The 21,506-nt window shown below is 44.0% G+C and overlaps 1 protein-coding gene across 3 annotated transcripts in view; it reads left to right on the plus strand.

The window, feature by feature from the left end:
- Positions 1 to 9,294: 9,294 nt before the first annotated feature.
- Positions 9,295 to 21,506, plus strand: part of Cc2d2a (coiled-coil and C2 domain containing 2A) — a 100,783-nt gene continuing 88,571 nt past the window's right edge. For 2 of the 3 annotated variants that reach the window (XM_076864550.2, XM_076864552.2), the window contains exons 1-4: positions 9,295 to 9,354; positions 12,999 to 13,055; positions 15,270 to 15,350; positions 17,184 to 17,307. In XM_076864550.2, the coding sequence (XP_076720665.2) occupies positions 13,017 to 13,055; positions 15,270 to 15,350; positions 17,184 to 17,307 (244 nt within the window). In that variant the 5' untranslated portion in view covers positions 9,295 to 9,354; positions 12,999 to 13,016. Of the gene's footprint in view, positions 9,355 to 12,998; positions 13,056 to 15,269; positions 15,351 to 15,811; positions 15,889 to 17,183; positions 17,308 to 21,506 lie in introns of those variants that run through there. The other variant, XM_076864551.2, reaches the window with a different exon arrangement.

A 21,506-nucleotide genomic window follows, 5' to 3' on the forward strand; every position in this document is an offset into this window, starting at 1 on the left:
ACCATTTAACAGAAATCGAAGTAAATGCGGGTGCTGCTGGGTACTCTTTGTGCAATATATCTTTTACCAATATAAGGTCCCAAATCCCTAGTTCTGAAAGCATTCTGCCTCAGGGGACAAAGTGAGATTGCCTCATAGGGAACAGTAGCTGCCAACAGCCAGGACATGAAAACCCTGGACCTGGAATCAGGAGTGGTCTTTCCAAAAGCAGGTATGGCCAGCTGCCTGTTTCTCAGGTAGTTTAACACTTGGTGCATTGGAAGGAGACAGTGCATGACTCGTGGCATCGCAGGAGAAAGTGATAAATGGATCTGAGTGCCTAGTGAAGCAGAGCATATTATCTTGATCAAGACAGACTGTCAGCTATTCCCCTGTCTAGTGGGACTAGCAAGTCTCCTTGGATAAGAACTTGTTTCAATGAAGGTTCTTTGAGCAACTCATCTTGATTTTGCAAATGTATAACAAGTGAGTACTCACATCCCTGGGAAGTGGGGATATCACAGAATTTTCTGTGATTGCTGGTGATCCCCAGATTTCCAAATGCCCCTTTTGGTCTTTGACATGGTTTGGGTCAATCAGCAAAGGTCCAAGTCTTCCTGGAGAAAAATATGGACTTAGAGACTGGCCTCTTTCCTGGTGAGTTTCAGCAGCATTAAAACCTCAGTGATTGACTTGGCTGGTCCAAGCTGAGACTGACCAGCCAAGGGAGACATTTGGCACCACAGAGGGGAAAGCTCCATGAGGAGGAGATTGGGAACTGTGGACTGGCAACCATAGGCCCAGCCAGAATGCAGGTGATGTGGGGTGCACGGGAAGGTGCTGTAGCCTATGATTGAGGTCTAAACCTTTCCAGGTTCTGGAAACAGTGCGAACCATGTTGGTGTCATGATAGTGAAGAAACCAGGCTTTCTCAACCTAGACACTGTTGACATTTGGGACAGATGAGTGTGTGTGTGTGTGTGTGTTTGTGTGTGTGTTTGTGTGTGTGTGTGTTGGGCCTGGTGTCGGGGGACTGTCTTATGCATGTAGGTGTTTAGCAGCATTCCTGGCTTCCTCCCACTGGATGCCAGTAGCATCCCCCATCATTTGTGATAACCTAGAATGTCCTCACGCTTCGTAAATGACCTGGAAGTCAAGGGATCAAAACTGGTTGAGATGTATTCATATTCCGTAAAAGAATATTACCCTGGAATCTCCAATGGGAGGCTTCTGGTATGAGTATCTGGATTGCCAGCTCCACCAATGCTCTGAGAGCAAAATGCATGAGCACCTTGGAACCATTTCCAGCAGGACCCGGCTAGAAACTTCTGTTCTTTCTTCACTGGCATTTGGACAAAGGGTCACCCTTTGAATCAGGTCTGCCTCTAACGATTTATGAACAATTCCGTGTGGCGATGAAACTTCAAGAAGGAGACCCAGGGTGTCCTGCTAAAAAGGGCAGGCATGTTTTTAAGCAACTACATAGAAAATGATAGAGTTGTGATATTTGTACACTAAGCTAGTGAAGCAGAACTTACCAGTGAGTTGCACTTTAGGGAAGTAGCTGGGGAGAAGAGAATGCAAAAATTGTAGGAAAGTAACCTTTTCAACAACAAAAACATGAAAATTCACTACACATACTAGAGCAGTCATTTTCTCTAATGTGTAAGACCATCTCCAGTTACTTCAAATTACGATGTGAGTCTCTAAATAAAATGAATCTATGGTTTTTTGTTCTCAACAGCTCTGTCAGCTCTCTTAGGAAGTGACAATGTCGTGAAATGAAGCAAATGACAAAGAGGTATTATAATTCAAAATTATTTTTCCAAAATAGGTTGGAAATCACAGCACTGAAGGAAGAAAATTAAATGCTTTAATATCTACAAAAGGAAAGTAAGCTATGCAGCAATATATCTGAACAATGTATCTGAGTCAATACTTGTTTCTCTCCATTTGCCATAGAAGCAAAATGTTCCAATTTGCTGAGATGTGAGCTATATTTCAAGGAGAGAGATTTATACTTCTGCAATTGGAAAATATAAATCCAAAGTTGAAGAGTATGCTTTTTATAAAAAATTTTGATTCAAAGTTGATTCTTAAGATGGTGGAATGAGATGGACATCATTACCCTAAGTACATGTATGACCAGACAGATGGTGCAATGCTACATTGTGTACAACCAGAGAAATGAAAAGTTGTGCTACAATTGTGAACAGTGAATCAAAATGCATTCTGCTGTCATATATATATACCTAATTAAAATTAATCAATTAATTATTAATTTTAAAAAGTTGATTCTTTAGCTTCCAACTTGAGCCTGACCTCTCTCTTGTGATGCATATTTTGTTTGTGGAGAATGAATCAATTACAATCGTAAAGTTCAAAGAACAGAGTAAGAATAATGATACATTCATCTAAAGATAAAGTTGTGTCACCCAAGTGCCGGTGCAAAAAGCACATCTTGACCTAAGTAATGCACTCTTACACCTTTATCCCAAAGAGAAGACAAGGTAGGACTCTTATCTTAGGCTCTGAAATGTTTTGATATTTATTCCAAAGTTCTAATTTTCCAGAAAGGTTTCCAATGCGTCGTGCTTTAGTGGCATTGACCTTGAAAGAATTGAATGTGTTTATCTATTTTTTTTTTTAAGGCACACTTGTGGCATGAACTAAAATGTTTGTGCCCTCCCAAAATCTGTGTGTTAAGCCCTATCCACTAATGCAATGGTAGACAGACGTAGACCTTTGGAAGGTAATCCAGAGTTAGATAAGGTGTTGGGAGTGATCCCCATGGATGAGTGCCCTAACAAAAAGAGGCCAGAGCTCACTTGCTGTCCCGAATCTGAGCACACAACTTGTAGATGGCCATCTGTAAGCCTATATCAGAGCCCTCCCCAGCATCTGACCATGCTGGCATCCCAACCTCACACTTCCAGCCTCCAGAACTGGGAGAGACAAATGTCTGCTGTTTACGCTACCCAGTGCATGGCAGCGCCACCAAGACAACATGCAGGAAACATGTTCCTCAAGTTCCATGTAAAAAAGTCATGGTAATATCTCATCACTCAATCATCTATATATTCATTTTTTTTAAGATGGGACTCCTATAGTTGTTATGATTGCATAAAAATGCCCCAAAATATAATGGCTTAAAACAAACCTTTTAGAATACACAGATTTTTAGATCCTGTGAGTCGGAAATTTGAACAGCAGACTGGCTGATCTCTGCTCCATCATGTCAGCTGAGAAAACTTGAATCCTAGGAGAAAACTAAACGTCTGGGGACTAGAATCATCCAGTGTCAATCATTGACGTGTCTGGAGTCTTGGCTGGGTGGCTCAGACTGGGACTGCCAACAGGGTGCACACCTGGCCTCCCCCTAAAGCGAGGCTCCGGCAATGAGGTGGCCTCCAGGGAGTGGAACCTCTCCCGGGTGGCGCTGGGGTCTGGCATATGTGTTCTAGCCAATAACATAGAACTGCACCATCTTTTATGGCTCAGCCTCAGAATTCAGGTAGCCAACCAGCACCCCTTCTGCTGTACTACTTACTGGTCACCACAGATACCAGTCCACACGGACACCAGCAGACAGAAATACACCTCACTTCTTGATGAGAGAGGTGGCAAAGAATGTGGAGGTTTTGTTTTTAAAACCACCACAGGGTCATACCAAGATGGGGCACTGGATGTTTATTTTAGGAATAGTAAAAGGAATATAATTACAGCTCTATCAGAGTTTCAAAATAATAAGGAACGTTTTAAAAACTCTCACCAATCGATTTAAAAACAAAGTAAAAATACAATATTCTTAAATTATATAATATACTAATAATATACTACAGCTAGCTGAATGGCAGAGCACTTGCCTAGCATATGCAAGGCCCTGAGTTCCACTTCAACACAGAAATACACACACACACACACACACACAAATATATATACACACACACATACACATACATACTAGGCAGGCACAGGAGCGCAATCTGTAATCCCAGAAGCTCCAGAGGCTGAGGCAGGAGGATCAAGAGTTCAAAGCTAGCCTCAGCAATTTAGCGAGTCACTTAGCAACTCGGCGAGTCCCTGACTCTAAATATAATACAAAAAAGGGCTGGAATGTGGCCCAGTGGTTCAGTGCCCCTGAGTTCAATCCCCAGTACAAAAAAAAAAAGGCTTAAAATGAAATTAGAAGAATCTAAATAGCCTGATAAGCATTAGTTATAGCCACTACCCCACCCCACCCAACATGCACATACATATACCATCATCCAAGAAAACATTGTGCTAATAAGCACAATGAAGCATGCTGCTCAGCATCACCCATTAGAGAAATGCAAATCAAAGCTACAGTTAGATGCTTTATACCTACTAGGATGACTATGATAATTTCCGGGGGGGGGGGGGACTAGGGATTGAACCCAGGGAGCGCTAACCACTGTGAAACACCCCCAGGGTCTCACTGAGTTGCTTAGGGCCACGCTAAATTGCTGAGGCTGGGTTTGTATTCGTGATCCTCCTGCCTCAGCTTCCCAAGTCACTGGGATTACAGACAAGTGCCATGATGCTCAGTGGCTGCAATACCTTTTAAAAACTGAAAATAACAAGTGTTGGTGTAGATGTTCAAAAATCCAAACTGATGAGAATGTAAAACATTACAGCCACTGTGGAAAAGGGTTTTATAATTCCTCAAAAATGTAAACATAGAATTGCCATGTTTACATTTTTACCATGTTTACAATTCTACTCCTCGGTATATATATACCCCAAAGAGTTGAAAACAGACTCAAATATTACATACAAATATTTGTATGTAAATGTTCATTGTGGTATAATTCACAATATACAAAAGGTGGAAACAATCCAAGTATCCATCAACTGATGAAATAATAAATTATAATATATACCTACAATGGAATATCATTCAGCCTTAAAAAGGAATGGCTTACCAATGTGCTGTGGCATAGATAAATCTTTAAAACATTATGTTAAGCTAATTATATCAGACACAAAAGGTCAAAAATTGTATGAATCCACTTATATAAAATATCTAGAATGGGCAAATTTACAGAGGCAAAAAGTATATTAGAGGTTACCAGAAGAAATGAAGAGGTGTGTGTAGAATAATTTTTAAAAGGTAAAGAGTTTCTGTTTGGTGTGATGAAAAACTTTTGGAAGCACATAATGATTGCAAAGCTTTGCCAATGTACTAAAAGTCATTGAATTGCACATTTAAACATGGGTAAAATGGCAAACTTTATGATAATTTTTTTTTTTTTTTGTACCTGGGGTTGAACCCAGGGTGCTTAACCACTGAGTCACATCCCCAGCCCTTTGTTGTATTTTATTTTGAGCTAGGGTCTCACTGAGTTGCTTAGGGTTGAGAAGTTGCTGCGGCTGGCTTTGAACTCACGATCCTCCTGCCTCAGCCTCCCAACCCTCTGGAATTACAGGCATTAGCCACCGTACCTGGCAACATTTATATTTTTTAATCATAATTTTAAAAATACATTTCACCAGATCCACAAGATTTTATACACTCGTTCATAGAACAGATGATATTAATTTTACCTGATCTGTTATAGGAAAGAAATATCAGTCTGCTTTTGTAGAGGTTATAATTCCCTCTTTCCTAAAATAAGACAACAGCCATACATGAAAGGAAGCAATGATAGGTTGATCTCAGTCAAGAGCATGAATGCAAAAACATCTGAATAAAAGAAACTAAACCAACAATTAATTTTGAAATATCTTGATCAAGTTAAGTGTATCCCAGGAACACAAGAAGAATTTGACATTAAAAAGCCTTTTAATGAAATTCACCACATCAACTGATGAAAGAAGAAAAATTATATTTGATTATCTCAAAAGATAGAGAAAAAAAATGCTTGTGATTCAACACACTTCTTTGATGAAAACTCTTTAGTCAGCTGGGAACACTTAAAAGAATATTTTTGCATTGTGATTTAAAACAAATCTGTTAGATTCACTTACTTTGCTTACATAAGAATGTTTTCAAGAAATGGTGTTTTGGAATGAGGCCTTTTCGTGCTTCTATGACTTTACTAGAAGGTGTTTATTTCCTATGAACATATTTGGCTACACCTACATTAATTCCTATGAACATATTTGACTTCCTTGAAGACACAGAGAGCGTAACGTAAGACCGCTGAACCGTACGTGCAAGCCTGTGGGTATGAATTCTCTAGGGAATATCTTCCCATCACATGCAGAAGACAAACTGAGACAGACGTCTAGCTTCCTTGTCTCTTTGGGCCTGCACTTCACCATCGCCTTCAGGTTCCAGACTCATTCTTTCACTTCTGATGATTTTTCTTGTGTAATTCCTTTAATAAATTCTATTTACTTTTGATAAATTCTATTTAATTCCTTTCCATTTACTTTTTTCTATAATTATGAGTGTTGAATTTCTCAACCTGAGACTCTTCAATTTTTTCTGTAAGGGAAACCTAGTTTTTTCATTGGAGAATCCAGAAGTGTCAGCACCTGGGGTCCATCCCTATGATCGTTCCATTTCTCCAGTAAAAATCTCCCACTTTTTCCAATTCAGTGCTGGTAGAGGTGGGATGGAGGGGCCAGAGGTCCGAGTTTGGACATCTACAGTCTTGAGAAGGACTTAGAAAGGGGCCCGCCAGTCTCTCCATTCCTGACATTTGCTTGCCAACCCTGAGAATCACCCAGCGCTGCTCTGCCTGGAAAGCTGAGGCTGCAAAGTGTCTGCCTTGGCTTCCCTGGAGAAGAAACCCCCAGTCTCCCCGGCAGCAGGTGAGGCATGAGGGAGTTTGGGCATGCCGAGAACAAGGGGTGCTGAGGAGCCAGCCCCTCCACACACAGACTTTCCAATAGTCCTGCCTTTGTGCCCCTAATTCTCCCCACTTTCTTTGGTGTCTGCTTTTATTAGTTTCCTAGAGCTGCTGACAATGTACCATACTGTAGGTGGCTTAAAAAGACAGACTAGAAGTCCCAGGAGTTGGCAGGGCTGGTTCCTTCTGGGGCTGTGAGGGAGACCTGCTCCAGGCCTCTGTTAGCTGTGGGTGGCCTCGGGATCCCTTGGCTGGTGGAGATGCTCTTCTCCTGTGTCCTTACACCATCTTCCTTCTGTGCGGGTCTGTCTGTATCCAAGTTCCCCCTTTTATGAGGACACAATCCTCTTGCAGTAGGTCCCACCCTAATGACCTCATTTTAACTCGATTGAATCTATAAAGTTCCTGTCTCCAAATTTATAAAGTTCCAGGTCAGAATCTGAGGTTCTTGGCAGCAGAATAGAATAGACAATATGATCGATGTAGGTATATTCCATGTATGTATTAGAAGTCAAAATACATTCTGCTGTCATGTATGACTAAAAAAAATAAAAATAAATCGTATGGTTTAAAAAAAAAAAAAAAAGAATCTGAGGTTCTGAGCGTGAGGACTTCAACGTGTCATTGAGGAAGGGAGGGCATGTTTCAGCCCATGATGCCACAGCTCAAATGCTGAGCCAGGAAGCTCTGCAGACTGGGAGCTGACACACCACACACACACACACACACACACACACACACACACAAAACACACAAAGACACAAACCACTCTCAGAGACACAGAGACACACCACAACACAGATACTCAGACACATAGCACACAGAGACACACCCACACATATCCCACACATACAGAGACACGTAGAGATATAGAGCTACAGAGATACACATCACACAGACACACAACACATACACAGATGCTCATCACACAGAGAGATACACAGCACAAGAGCAAGTTGTCACGCATAGATCACACTGTGTTAAAAAGTATACTCTGACTTTCTGTTGGTCAGAGAAGGTCAGATGTGGAAATGACGGTCAGTGTGTTCTCCCAATCCCTAGAAGAGCATCGTGGTGTCTTGGTTCGTCTTGAGCTGCTGCAACAGAGTACCACAGACTGGGAAATCTAAGACAAAAATGTGTTTATCACACGTCTGGAGGCTGGGAGGACCCAAATCAAGGGCTGGCATCCGGTGAGGTTCTTCCGGTCTCCGTGTCACAGACGATGAGAGTGGGAGAGAAAACAGGGGGTGAACTCGTCCTTCCCTGAGGAGCCCATCACCACCATACAGCACCCATGGGTGGGTGAGGGCAGAGCTTCTCAATAGTGCCACCTCCCAACGTGGTCGCAGGGCAACTGTGTTTCCCACACCTGCTTTGGGAGGGAGGGACAGGTTCAAACCCCCCGCACATGCCTGTAGGGCCATAGGGAAGGACCAAATTAAGACAGAGAGAGAGGGCAGAGGACGGCCCAGGGCCTTCCTGGGGTTTTCTGGGAAGGAGTGGCAGGTTCAGGTGGAGAGGCTGGGTGAGTTTGGCACCATTTCCATGAGCTCTGGACTGCAGAGGGGGTCCCTGGTTGGCTTGTACCCGGCGTGAACAGGACAGGAAGAGTATTGGCTTGATATGAGTGTTTGATAAAAGAAATGGTTGGAAGTGTGGGTTTTGATTGGTTGGTTTGTACATCAAAGGAGAGTTTGCGTTATTTCAGGAAATTAATTTGCTATCTCTAGAAATTAGCTAGCTTGGGGGAATCAATCTCTCCAGGACCAGGGCCCCAAATGCCAGAGCATCAAAAAGAAAGAGAGAGAGAGAAAAAAAGAGTCAACGTGTGTGTTGTAGTGTCCTTGGACTGTGGCTTTCCCTGGTCTGCTTATTTGCTTATTCCATTACTCCCTCTGCTTTCCACTTCTTTTTTTTTTTTTTAAAGCCATAGCATGTATATCACCTTTTCAGGAATTATAGTGAGAGTCAGAGAATAAGCAGAGATTAAGCCCCTCCTGCATTCAGTCTTCCAAGGTAGCCCCAAATCCCCCCAGGGCCACACTTAGGTCCCCTGAAGTGCCTCCAGGAAGGAAGATTTTGCTGCTCTGAATTAGACACCTTTCTGGGGCCTTTTAGTGTCCCTGCTCTGAGCATCATCTGTCCTTTAGGAATGATGCATGACAATCAAATGACAGGAGGAAGGGTAGAGTTCTTAGAGACATGGGTTTCCATCACCTCAGCACTAATTTGATCTCTCTGTGTCCCACTGTAGGCTGCACCCCTCTGCATTCCCACTGCGTGGGATTCTTCAACTAGAAGTAAACTGTCACTTTAAAAGAAAAAAAAAAAAAGCCGCCCAATGACCTTCCTTGGGAACGGGTTGCTAAGCTGGTGTTTTCCTCCTGAGGCATGGCTGCAGCTTCCCGGGCTTCCCAGAGCAGCCCAGTCTCGCCCACACTCGGCACTTCTTGGTCTAGAAGATTCGGCGGCACACCCAGGCCATCTCCTCCACTCCTCTTCCATCCCAGAAAGCAGAATCTGCAAAGTGCCCTGTGTAAAGTTGCTTAAGGTAAACCAGTTTCTAACGGGACCAGGGCTGCAGCCAGGGTTTCCTGTTTTCACTTAGCAGCGGCTAGGAGTTCTGCTTTCTGTCTCTCCCTGGCTACTGAAGATGGAAAGTGGATTGAATTAATTGTAAGTGGAGGGGCTCTCGTCACTGCTTGCTTTTGCACTTTCTGGAATAGGAAGGTAGAGCATTACACGGGCGGCTTTGATTTGAGCTGCTGTCTGGTGTCTGGCTTGCAGGAAACGTAAATCCAGTTAATCACAGTCACATGGATCCCTGAGTGGAAATCCTCTCTGGCCAGCACTGTGCAAAACATTTGCTGGGTTTTGCATTTCTGGGCCTTTTAGTTCAAATGGGTTCAAGTACTAGTTATGGGCAGTTTCACTTTTCTTGCCATTGGACTGAGAAAGGACTCAGCCACAGGGCTGAGGATTGCGTGCCTGCCAAAAGACCTCAGGAAGAGTCCCTGGCCTTGGTTTCAACTGATTGTTCCCTTTTGTTGCAAAGAGGTGCTAGGAAAAGCTAATAAAGTCTACGGGGAAATACACGTCTGCTATCACATTTTTATAAAAACTTTTCTGCCAAGAAATTCACTAGCAGAGTGAAATATCGCTCTATACATATCTCCGAGAGCTCATTTATAAGGTCACTCATTCAAGTATTTATGGAGCATCCAACAATGCACCAGGCCATGGCTTAAGTTGAGAGTGTGCAAAAATGAATTAGACTGGGTCAGAAGCTGGGGGTTGGCTGGGAAGACAGCCCTATAAACGTAATAAGAAGCACAAAGAGCTGAGTACCTTCAGCAACTGGGAAGGTTGAAAGCATTGGAGCAGAGATGCCTCCTGCCAGGGAGGGGCTTCCAGCACTTCAGTGGATTAGCACGTCCCACACAGCACAGCACACATATGGTACATGCATGCTCTGAATGCAGTATAGATTAAATTCATCTGATTAAATGATTCTACAAAACTATTTGTCACTAACATTATGCTTTATAAAGCCATGGCTGGAATAACTTACAGAACTTGATAATAGATTCAAAAGAGGTGCATGTGACATCTCCTGTCCTCTTCACTGTCCCCAAAGTTCTTTTTTATGACAGAGGGTTCTGTCCCCTAAGCTCTTTTCCCTTCCCACTTATTTCTTTCACATCCCTTCTCTACTATCACCTTTTGTGATTTGTGTGTGTGTGTGTGTGTGTGTGTGTGTGTGTGTATGTATTTGCTGGGGACTGAACCCAGAGTCTTGTAGTATACTAGGCAAGAGCTCTACCACTAAGCCATAGCCCCCACCACTTCTTCTTAAAACCTACCCAAATAGAGAACCTGGTCCATGCTAGGCGTTTTACTAGACATCTATCACTGAGCCCCTATAAACCAGTCGCCCTTCAAGGGAGGAAGCAGGACCACAGTTCTAGAGAGAAACAAAGGCATTGCTCTTGCTCTAAGACCGCGTGTTGCTCAGTAGAGCTCACATTTGAGCACAGGTACATAGAATTTTTTTACAAAGGTCTCACTTTTTCTGTAAACCCAGGGTTTCACTGTAATCAGATAATATATTATTATATCAGATAATATACAATGTTGTCTCTTTCCAATGCCGTCATTCCTTTCCCTGCCCCCTATAGGATTCCCAAAAGGTCCTCAGGATGAGGCTATAGTCTGCTGATGACCCTTAGGGACCATCCATTTGTTAGGGACCATCCATTTGTTCTGATGATGGTGTTAGTACTTTCCTTGAAAAATGTTTGGTTTTCTGCACTGAGTGAAGTAAATCATTGACCTAACATAGCCTAAGCCCTTCATCACATGTACAAGGCTTCACAGCTTTCAATGGTAAATATTTCCAGAATAATAGACTAGCCTAGAATAGTTACTAATAACATGACAAAAGTAAGACTAAATGGTGAGACAGAGGTGGCAGCGAATGGGGAGGATTTTGGATCACACTCTTGAGGTCAAATTCGTATTTATTGTAATTAGGTATATATGACAACAGAATGCATTTTGATTCATTGTGCACAACTTTCCATTTCTCTGGTTGTACACAATGTAGCGTCACACCTAGTGTAATGATGTCCATCTCATTCCACCATCTTTCCTGCCCCCATGCTCTCCACCCCACCTTTGCCCAATCAAATTCTGAGTGTGACATTCAATAACTATGACCTTGAGCAAATCCTATAACACATCAGTCTTAGTTTCCTCTTGTATAAATTGGGGCATGTACTACTAGGCCAGCAGAGTTATTGTAGGGAATAAAGAGGACGTTTATCTAAAGAAAGCACAAAATAAGTGTGCAATAAATTACAGATCCTGTTTTGATGTTGCCAATAAGAATATATTAATAAGTGCCCAATGCAAACAGTGATGATAAGTGGCATGTTAAAGTTGAGTGGTGTTGATTTATCTCTTCTTAGCAACAGTGTTCATGAGAAAAATAAATTCTGGTGTCATTTGATTTCCTTAGAAACAAATCAAAGGTAATGATCAGGAAAGAATGTGTAGAAAAAAACAATCCCGATACATTTTTCACATCTATTTCTTTCTTCCATGTGTAATATATTTATTTAGAGAGAATCATTTTTTTACGTGCTAAAATACTTCACAGTTCTTTTTTCTTTTCCAGTTAATAATGACCAGAGCAGTTAATTGAGAGCTTTCTTTTCCTTTAGCATTCCTCACTCATCTGCTATTGATTACCCTCTCAACTTTTTATTTTCCCCTGATCTAGTTTCATCATTTCTCTTCTGGTTTTCTTGTCGGTGCATCATAGTGGAACATAATGGTGAGGTTTGTCGTTGCCTATTTGTAACAATATAATTTGGCCAATAGCATTCCCCAGTATTTCCCCTTTCTCCCTTCTGCTTTTTGTACCTGTGAGGAGTCTGTGTGGAAGACAACAGAATTTCAGATCCTTTCCCTTTTCCCCGCTAATTCCTCGGGAGGGTCCGGGAGACTTTGAACACCTCAGACAAGCTGCTTAACTGACCAAGTCCTGGGAAGATTCCGGGATATTAGGCCTGAGCCTGGTGTTCCTCCACGTGTTCTCTCCTAGCACCAAGAGGAAGGCTCTAAAGGGTTCCAGAACATGGCCATGAAGAGGCAGCCAATCAGTAGTAACTTAGGCATTCATCAGATATATATAAACTGAGGTCTGTGCGTGCTGTGGTCCAAGGCTCTGGGTGTAAATAATGAAGAAAATACGGTTTCTGCCCTGTTACAAACACATTCTAGTGGTGATAGGCAGATGCTAACCTGACTCTCATGGTGGGTAATAGCAGGCGGATTTGGGTCCCTCCCTGATCTCATCTCTTTGCTTAGGAAAATGAGAACCAAGATCAAGGGCAGAGGGTGAGGAGGGATAGAATGGTGAAGGTTTAAGAGAAAGAAGGTGTGATGTCGTCCTTCCAGAGCTGGATTCCAACCAAGACTGTGTGCCCTGAAGCTAGGGTCATGGGGGCAGGGGAGTCTGGCATCCCCCTTCTCCTTTGGTACTTCTTTCCACCAGTCCTGGAATCTGCAAGTATCCCTGGTGGACAGAAATTCTTCTCCACCTAAGGTCTAATTCATATGCACTGATGTAAAGAACAATATGTCATTGACTTCAAAATGCCTGACTTCTTCATTCTTCTTTCTCTTCAGAGATCTATCACAGATAAAATGAATTCCAGGGAAGAAAAAATAAAAATAATTTCGGAGGTAAGTCATTACTTACAGGGCCCCTTGGGATGTTTTGTATGAGGAAGTTAAGGCCGATAACAAGCATTTATCACATGTGTTAAAAGAAAAGCTTTAGATGAATTAAATTTAACTGAATTTGAACAAAGAACGATTCATCAGTAGAACAACCTCAGAACCAGAGGAGGTTCAGAGAGGCCCCTGTACACGTGGGCAGGCAGCATGTAAGGACAGAAAATGGAAGCGAAGCTTGGGAACAGCTTGACTCGTCACAGCTCAGAGTTGCCTTAGGTGAACGTGGTCTGATCACCTGAGCTTAGCTGCCATGATGGGTGTTACAGAAGTACTGAGGCTTTCAATTAGTTTACATGCCAAGGTGGGTTGTAGTTTGTCGAGTAGGGACTCAAAGTACGGAGGCGTCCTCAGACCAAATTTAGTTTAATTAAACACACAGGCATGAAGTGCAGAGGTGGGCAGATGTGAGGCCAGCGTCCCTGTGGGCACTCCGGGTCTTACCTCCGCCTGAACACTCTGAAATTAGTTTGACATCATTTCATGAATTCCAATCCATCACAGCTTAACTTACTACCTGTTTCTGGAGCCCAGCTCTGCCTGAAGCACCTTGATTTCCTTAAGAATTCAGAATGAAGGTAACAGTGGTAGATCATAATGCTAATAAAACTATCCCAGGAGTCTTGCAATTTCTGACTCATGGTATACAAAAACTAACTGCCAAGACCAGAGAAGGAAAGCTGTGTACCTTTGGAAACAGTAGACCACTGAACAGAAGACAGTGTTCCTGTGTCCTTATTTCTCCACTGGCTGAGGGGCTCACCATCTCGAGACCACGGAGACGGAAATGCAGACAGTGTGCTGTCCCCTGTGCAGTGCGTTAAAACACATGAGGGAGCTCAATTTAAAACCTTGCACATTAACTTTAAGCAAAATATCAAGTACGGACCAACCACATAAGTTTCTTCATGTGTACAACAAATATACTCTCTGCCTTTTGTCCCTGGGGATAAAGCGGTGACCCACATTTCCTCTTACTAGAGGTCCTATGGACAGTTAGTCATTTGGTCAAGGATTAAAACATTAGAAAGGAAAAGATGACCTAGATTTCTCCCAAGTCCGTTCTCAGCCAATAAAAATTTAGAATTGAACCTAAAACCATACTTTGATGTTATCACCACCTTACGATCAAACTGGTGAATCATGGAGCTAAGGAGGTGAGGAAAGGAGGCCAGAAAGAGGTAAGGCCTCTACCCAGAACTTGAGGAGGAGAGATCGGTCACATGCACTAAGGAAAGCCCCAACCTAGCTCATTCTCTGTGGGGGTCTCAGCTCTGTTCTCTGTCACTGAAGCCCACACCTTCCCTGACCCCAACAGCCAAAGGAAGTGAGGAGTCACTGGGGCCTGGCCCAGTGAGATTTGAGACCTTATATCAGATCATTAAAATCCAGGTTTTATGTTGCATCTTTGTCCCAGTACGAAAACAAAACATTTCCCAACTTTAGAAAGAGAAGATTCATAAGCTGGGGTACCAGGGAGAAAGGTTCTGTGATTGTCTTGCAGCTTCTTGTTCACTTATGCCCCAGTCTGCCAAACTCTAGGACAGCACAGTAAAAGCACTTCAGAGCTTCCAGTTGTAACACCTGATGTCTAAAACCTCAGAAAGCATAATGTGCAAAAAAGAGAATGACATTTACCATATTCCCTTTTCAAAGAGATCTGCCAAAATATTCTCTAACTTGGGGTTTTTATAACAATTTACTGCATTTTTACTTCTCCCCACGTGCTGGTGAAGTTGGGAAGCAGAAAAACCAACCCATGAGACTTTCACGTCTGTCCTGGTCTATGGTTCTCCATCCTTCCTGGCAGATTCCTTTGTCACCTTTCTTAGATGTGAATTTTGAAAGTGGGGAGCGAGTTTTCTTCTTTGTGCTGCCAGGACCTGGAACACAATAAGTGCTCAATAAACGTTATAAGCATGAATGGGGGCCTGTGAGCATGGAAAACCCTAAACCACCTCATTCACAATCACTCAGTTTGGATACAAACTTTCAAGACAGGTCTCTGGTGAAGGGTGGACAGTGGTGGCTACTTAGATTGTTAACCTCCCTCACATTGAAGGTGAGTGGAGGAGGGCCAAGGTCAAGACTGTGATTTGAAAAGCACACCCCTCTTTCCCTCTTTTAACACTCTCCTTCTCTTCCCTTTGCATTTTAACAAAGGAGTTCACTGAAAATGAGAAGGACGAGGATGTGGGAAGTCGGAAGAAGAACCCAAAGGGTCAAAGACCAAGAAAGAAACGGGTAGGAAGTGAAGAGAAGCCCTGTCTGCATGTTGGTGCCCTTGATCAACCTGCCTGCGCCACCCCCCTTCCCTGGTGCCACAGAATCTTCCCAGGGAAGTGTCCCTTTTGGGGTACCAATTTGGGGCACACTCTGGGGAACAGTGAGACAGGGATGCAAATAGACTGTCCAGTGTGCAGGACCCTGGCGGGGAGCTTACAGATAGGTGATCCTCACAATCAGGACATGGTCCATACTCGGAGATTTTCCCTGTAAGTTCCCTCCAATCTCCTGAGAGAGAAGTCTAGAAACAGGGAAACAGCCGTCATGTCAGGGTTGTTGCTGAAGGCCCTAAACCAGCACAGGCGGTAGATGGCAGTGCAGGATTACAGATCTCTGGGAACTCCCTCTTTTTCCAACTCCAAGCCCGAATTCCGCTTCAGTCTGAGCCAGAGGCTGATTCCTATCTCGGGGTCTGCTGGCTGTCCCTCCCCCACCTCTCTGCAGGAGTTCCCTTCTTAGGCTGGGAGCATCCCCAAGCAAGATAAGCCTTTTCCAGGTAAATCAATTCCCTTGGTAAGGAGCTGCCCTCCTCTGAGAAGGGCAGTAGGGAAAGGGCTATGGTGGACGAGACGCTTGCCTGGAACAATGGAGAAGCCAGACTGGGAGGGAGGGAAGGGGAGCGCCATTTTGAGGCAGGAATCACGTGATGGTGCTGCCCAGAAAGGGATGGACAGGGGAGCGGGGAGGCACTGGGAGAGCCAAGTCAGGGAAGAAGCCTCCCCCCTGGCTCCCCCACGCCCCGCACACCACTCTGGTCCGCCTGGGCCGAGGAGCCGCCGGTCCTTTCCTGCAGGCTGGGATGAAACCCTGTAGGGGCGGGTTGGAGGCGGAGAGGATGCCCAGCCCACGTGGCCAGTCTCTGGCCACTCTTGGGGACCTGGGAGACTTTCAGCCAGATCTGCACCCTGGAGCTTTAACCCTTTCCTGTGGATTGTGCCTGCTGCTCTGTCCCTTACACCGAGGTGGCAGATGAGCAGAGTTCCAGCCTTTGCTGTAGAGCCAGAGGCACAGGGAGCTTGGCCCAGCAGGGCTTAGGCTGCCCACTGAGCAGGAGGAAGGGGCAGGGATGGAGAGGGGCATCTGCTAGCCCTCGCCTGTCCCGCACTGACGCGCCAGGCTTCCAGCTTTGTAGGTGCTGAATTTAACCCATACCACAGCCCGGAATGAGGGCTTCCTTAAGAAGCCTCGGGTCCACCCCAGGTCATCAATTTAAGTCAGAACTGCTGTGCTTTGTTCAATGCCTCCCACACGGTGACATTTTCCTTGTTTTACAGATGAGAAAGCCATGCTTTTGCCCAAAGTCCACAGCCAGGCAGTCTGGCGGCAAGCCGTGGCTTGTCGGGCCACAGAGGCAACATTGCCAACTCTGCTTACTTGTTCTCCTCCCCCGAGAGTTTGGGGAAGACAAAGGAGGCTATTCTGGGGGCACCCAAAGTGGGGACTCAAGATTTGCCACAGGTTAGCCAGTGACGCGTTAGCAGCTGTTTCTAATCTGTTTGAGTGGGGAGCGGATTATTTGATGGTGATTTTCTGCAGAGTTCTATGCATTTTACTTAGAAAAGGTGAAAATAATCATCTTATTTGGGGATACCCTGGTAATTTATAAAATACCATCTGGAAAAACTCAGGGCTGATGTTGTTTCTTTGGGGTGGGGGGGCACAGTGCCTTGGGGGTCAGGTCTGAATAGTTACTAAGGCCCATCACCTCACTGGTAACCATGGCATCCCAAGCGAGGAACTAAGCCAACAGAAGTCCTGGGCATCACTGAACCTCTGCTCTTCTCTTCACAGTTATCAACTGCTGGCCCCCAAGAAATGGTGTCAGAAAAATCCCATGTTGACTCCCAGCAGGAGCCCAGGCAGGAAGAACCCGAGACTGGCCTTCTGACCATGCCAGCCCGGCGGGGCCCACGCAGTAAGTGCTTCCCCTTCTCCATCCATTCAGCTGGGACTTTTTAATTGCCTCCTGGAGATGCACAGTCACTGCCTGTCCAGCCCACTTTGCCACAAGTCTGTGGGTCATTTTGCAGGTCAGCATTTATCTAGGAGACAGGACACACAAGCTTGACATGTTTCTATCAGCAGATAAGTTAGGAAGCATTAATAGAAATAGCAATGGTGCAGATAATAAAAGATGTAGACATTCAAAGGAGGGTGACACAGGGAGACATGTACGTCAAGCACCTGGAACATGATGGAATGTTGGAAGAAAGGAGGGAGGAGCTGAGCTCTCAGCGGCCTACGCTCATCCCCTGCACACTTGCCCTCCCCTTCCAAGAACCTTGGCCTGTATATTACAGCATTTGCTCCTCCTGTGCAAGGAACATTATCTGCTCATTATAGGGAAAGTGATTGCCCTTCCCTCTTGCTTTTCATGAAAAATGGATTCGACAGGAGGAGAAATATGGTACACTTTTTGATCGTTACATAATTGCTACACTCTTTCACTGTGGCAGAGCTGGGGAATAAAGTAACTTGGAAATTAGAGGGTTTGGGAGTAAATTGATCTGAAGTCCAACCCTAAGAAAAATGTGGTTCTAATCCAAAAGCAAGGATACCATGAGAGCTGTTAGGTATTAGTAAAAGCAGAACCAGAATTCATCCCATAGAGCTGTTGCTTTTTCTAAATGCTCAAAATTGTTCCTTATTGAAGATTACAAGTGTCTCAGTTTGGTCTCTTTATGGGAGACCCTACATGGCAGTCTATATCATAGACAGGTGGTTTAAACTATAAAAATGTATTTTCTCATAGTTCTGGAAGCTGGGACTCTTAAGATCCTGATGCCAACAGGGCCAGTTTCCAATGAGCGATGGTCACCATCTTGCTCTGGGCTGACAGGCCCTCTTCTTTAGACATGTATCACAATGCAGGGGTTAGCTCTTAGACTCATGAGAACTCCAATCAGGTCATACCAGAGCCCCACCCTTATGAGCTCATTTGACTTTAATTACCTCCTACAAGCATATCTCCAAATACAATCCCTGTGGGGGTAAGGGCCTCAACATAAAAATTTGAGGGAGATATAATTCAGTCCTTAACATAGCTATTGGGCATTAAGTAGTTATTGAGGTGGCCAGTAATAAAGGCTTAGGTTATGAAAAGTTAGATTCTTTCCTTATTTCTAAAACGGGGAGCTGGGTGCTGTGGTACATGCCTATAATCCCAGCGACTTGGGAGGTCAAGGCAGGAGGGTTGCGAATCTGAGGCTGGCCTGGGCAACTTCTCAGTCTAAGGGCTGGGGATGTGGTTCAGTGATAGAGCATCTCTTAATTCAATTCCCAGCACCAAAAAAAGCAGGAGAGACCGAGAGGGACAAACTCTTCACTATGACCGTGTGAGTGACTGTGAAGATTAAATAAATAAAAGGATATAATGCTCTAAATATTATGGGGCATTAGATAAAGAGTAACGAAGTATCTGAGAAGAAGAAAATTAATCCATACATTAGTCAAAATTAAAAGCCTTTTTCTGATTTGGAGAATGGCAACGTATGGAGTTTCACTTGAGACACACCTACTTGAGTCAGGACATGACCAGTTGGTATCTAGAAAGCCCTGAATATGGCTGAAAGCTCTTGCTGATTTGCAAGCACTGGTGGACTCAGCTGCAGAGAGAATATCCTAGGAGGGAGGAACGGAGCACTTGACGGATAAGAAGCCTGACTTCCTGAGCTTTGGTTCCAACATAAGGGAAGTTCTTCCCGTGTTTATCACACAGCTGACTGAAGGCAGTCATGATGTAGCAGTTAAGTCCGGTGGCTTTGGCCTCAAAGTGGGTACCTGTCTTACTCACTCGGCCAAGTTTCCTAACCTCCCTAAACTTCAGTTTGTTCGTAAAATAAAAGCAGCATGTCTCAACACCTACAGAGGTTTTGTCCCAGGGAGGGAAAAGGAGATCACAATTGAAATGAGCGTGATAAATATATCATTGCAGCTGGTGAGGCATGCTATAGAGAAAGGAAGGTACAGAATAAGCTGGCCAGGACTCGGGCGGGAATGAGAGAAGAATGGCTACTTATAAAACTAAATGAGAGATCCCTGTGGGGAGGATGTTCCAGGAGTGGCCATAAAGCGAGAGTGTGCCTGGTGTGTTTCAGGAACATCCAGGAGGCAAGGGATGTTAAAGGGGAGTGAGCAAGTAGCAAAGGAGGAGGGGACTTGTACCCAGTTCTGTGAGTCCTTGGACTTTTAATCCAAGTTAGCTGAGAGTTGCTGGGGGGTTTGAGCAGAGGACTGATTTGATCGGAACCAAGGTTGAAAGTTGCTGTGGTAAGAATAGAGTTTGGAAGGAGCAAGGCAAGACAGAGACAGGGAGTGGCCAACAGCAAAGATCCAGGTAGGAGGTAGTAGGGAAAGCATCTGGACTGCTTATGGAAGGGGCAAAGGAAGTGGGGGAAGCTGGGTATTTGGAAAGCAGAGCCTATCAGGTTGGCCCTACACTGAGCAAGAGCTGTGAAAGGAAGGATGGTCTGATGGTTTTTGACTTGAGCAAGTGGGAAATGGAAGGACAGATGTGGGGGTAGAAGTCAGAAATGCACATGCAAGGTTTGAGATGCCTGCTGGACATCCAGTGGACATGGACATACTGACGTAGGGAGCCGGTGGCTGGGGAGAGGCAGACGCTGGAGAAGGCTGCCCTGACCTCCCATCAAGACTAGCCCTTTCCCACCCGGTCATACCGTCCTCCCACCTGCTCTGTTTTCCGCTGGTGAGCACATCCCCTCCCGGGAGGCTCCAGTGAGCTTCTTGCGTGCTGGTTATCTGCTCCGCTGAAATGAAACTCCCTGAGAGCAGGACTCTGTCCCCTTGTGTCCAGGACTCTTTGATTGTGTCATCTTTGAAGCCGGAAGCATTTAGTTTGATGCAGATCTCTTATCCATTTTTGCTTTGGTTGTTTGTACTTTTGATGTCATATTGAAGTCATTGTCAGATTTAATAACGTGAAGCTTTTCCCTTACGTCTTCTTTTAGTAGTTTTATAGTTGTATGTCTTATATTTGGGCCCTTATCTATTTTTCATTAATTTTTGTATATGGTATAAGGTAAAAAACCAACTTAATTATTTTGCATGTGGATAGCCATTGTTGAACACTGTCCTTTCCCCATTGAGTGATCTTGGCACCATTGTTGAGGATGAGCTGACCATACACTCAAGGGTTTATGCCTGGGCTTTCCATTCCATTCCACGAATAAGCTGGCCAGGACTCGGGCGGGAATGAGAGAAGAATGGCTACTTATAAAATTAAATGAGAGATCCCTGTGGGGAGGATGTTCCAGGACTGGCCATAAAGCGAGAGTGTGCCTGGTGTGTTTCAGGAACATCCAGGAGGCAAGGGATGTTAAAGGAGAGTGAGCAAGTAGCAAAGGAGGAGGGGACTTGTACCCAGTCCTGTGGTCTTATGTCTGTCTTTTGCTAGTGCCACACTGTTTTGATTACTGTAGTTTTGTAATATGCTTTGAAATCAAGGTGTGTGAAACCTACAACTTTGTTCTTTTTTGAAATTGTTTTAGCTATTTAAGATCCCTTCTATTTCTTAAAAACTTCAGGATAGATTTTTCTATTTCTGCAAAAGAAATGCCATTGTGATTTTGATAGTGATTGCATTGCACCTATAGATTGTTTTGGTAGTATTGACATCTTAACAACATTAAGTATTCTGACCCATAAATGTGCAATGTCTTTCCATTTGTCTGTGTCTAATTTATTTCAGCAAAGTTTTAAAGTTTTCAGTGAACAAGTCCTTCACCTTCTTAGCATTTTACTCCAAAGTATTATTTTTATTTTATTGTAAATGGAATTATCTTCTTACTTTCATTTTGGGGTTGTTTATTGTTGTTATACACAAATGCAACTGATTTTTATGTGTTAACTTTGTATCCTGCAACTTTGTTGAATTCATGCATTAGTTCTAACAGTAACAAGGTTTTTTTGTGGATTCTTTTAAGAGTTTCTATATATAAGATTATGTCATCTGTGTGCAGAGATAATTTTACTTCTTCCTCTCTAGTGTGGGTGACTGAGGTTTGTCTTGCCTCATTACTCTGGGTAAGACTTCCAATTCTATGTTGAATAGACTTGGTGAGGGCAGTTATCTTCGCTGTGTTTCTGATCTCA

The sequence above is a fragment of the Callospermophilus lateralis genome, chromosome 8 (genome assembly GCF_048772815.1).
Source record: "Callospermophilus lateralis isolate mCalLat2 chromosome 8, mCalLat2.hap1, whole genome shotgun sequence".
Taxonomy (NCBI): Eukaryota; Metazoa; Chordata; class Mammalia; order Rodentia; family Sciuridae; genus Callospermophilus; species Callospermophilus lateralis.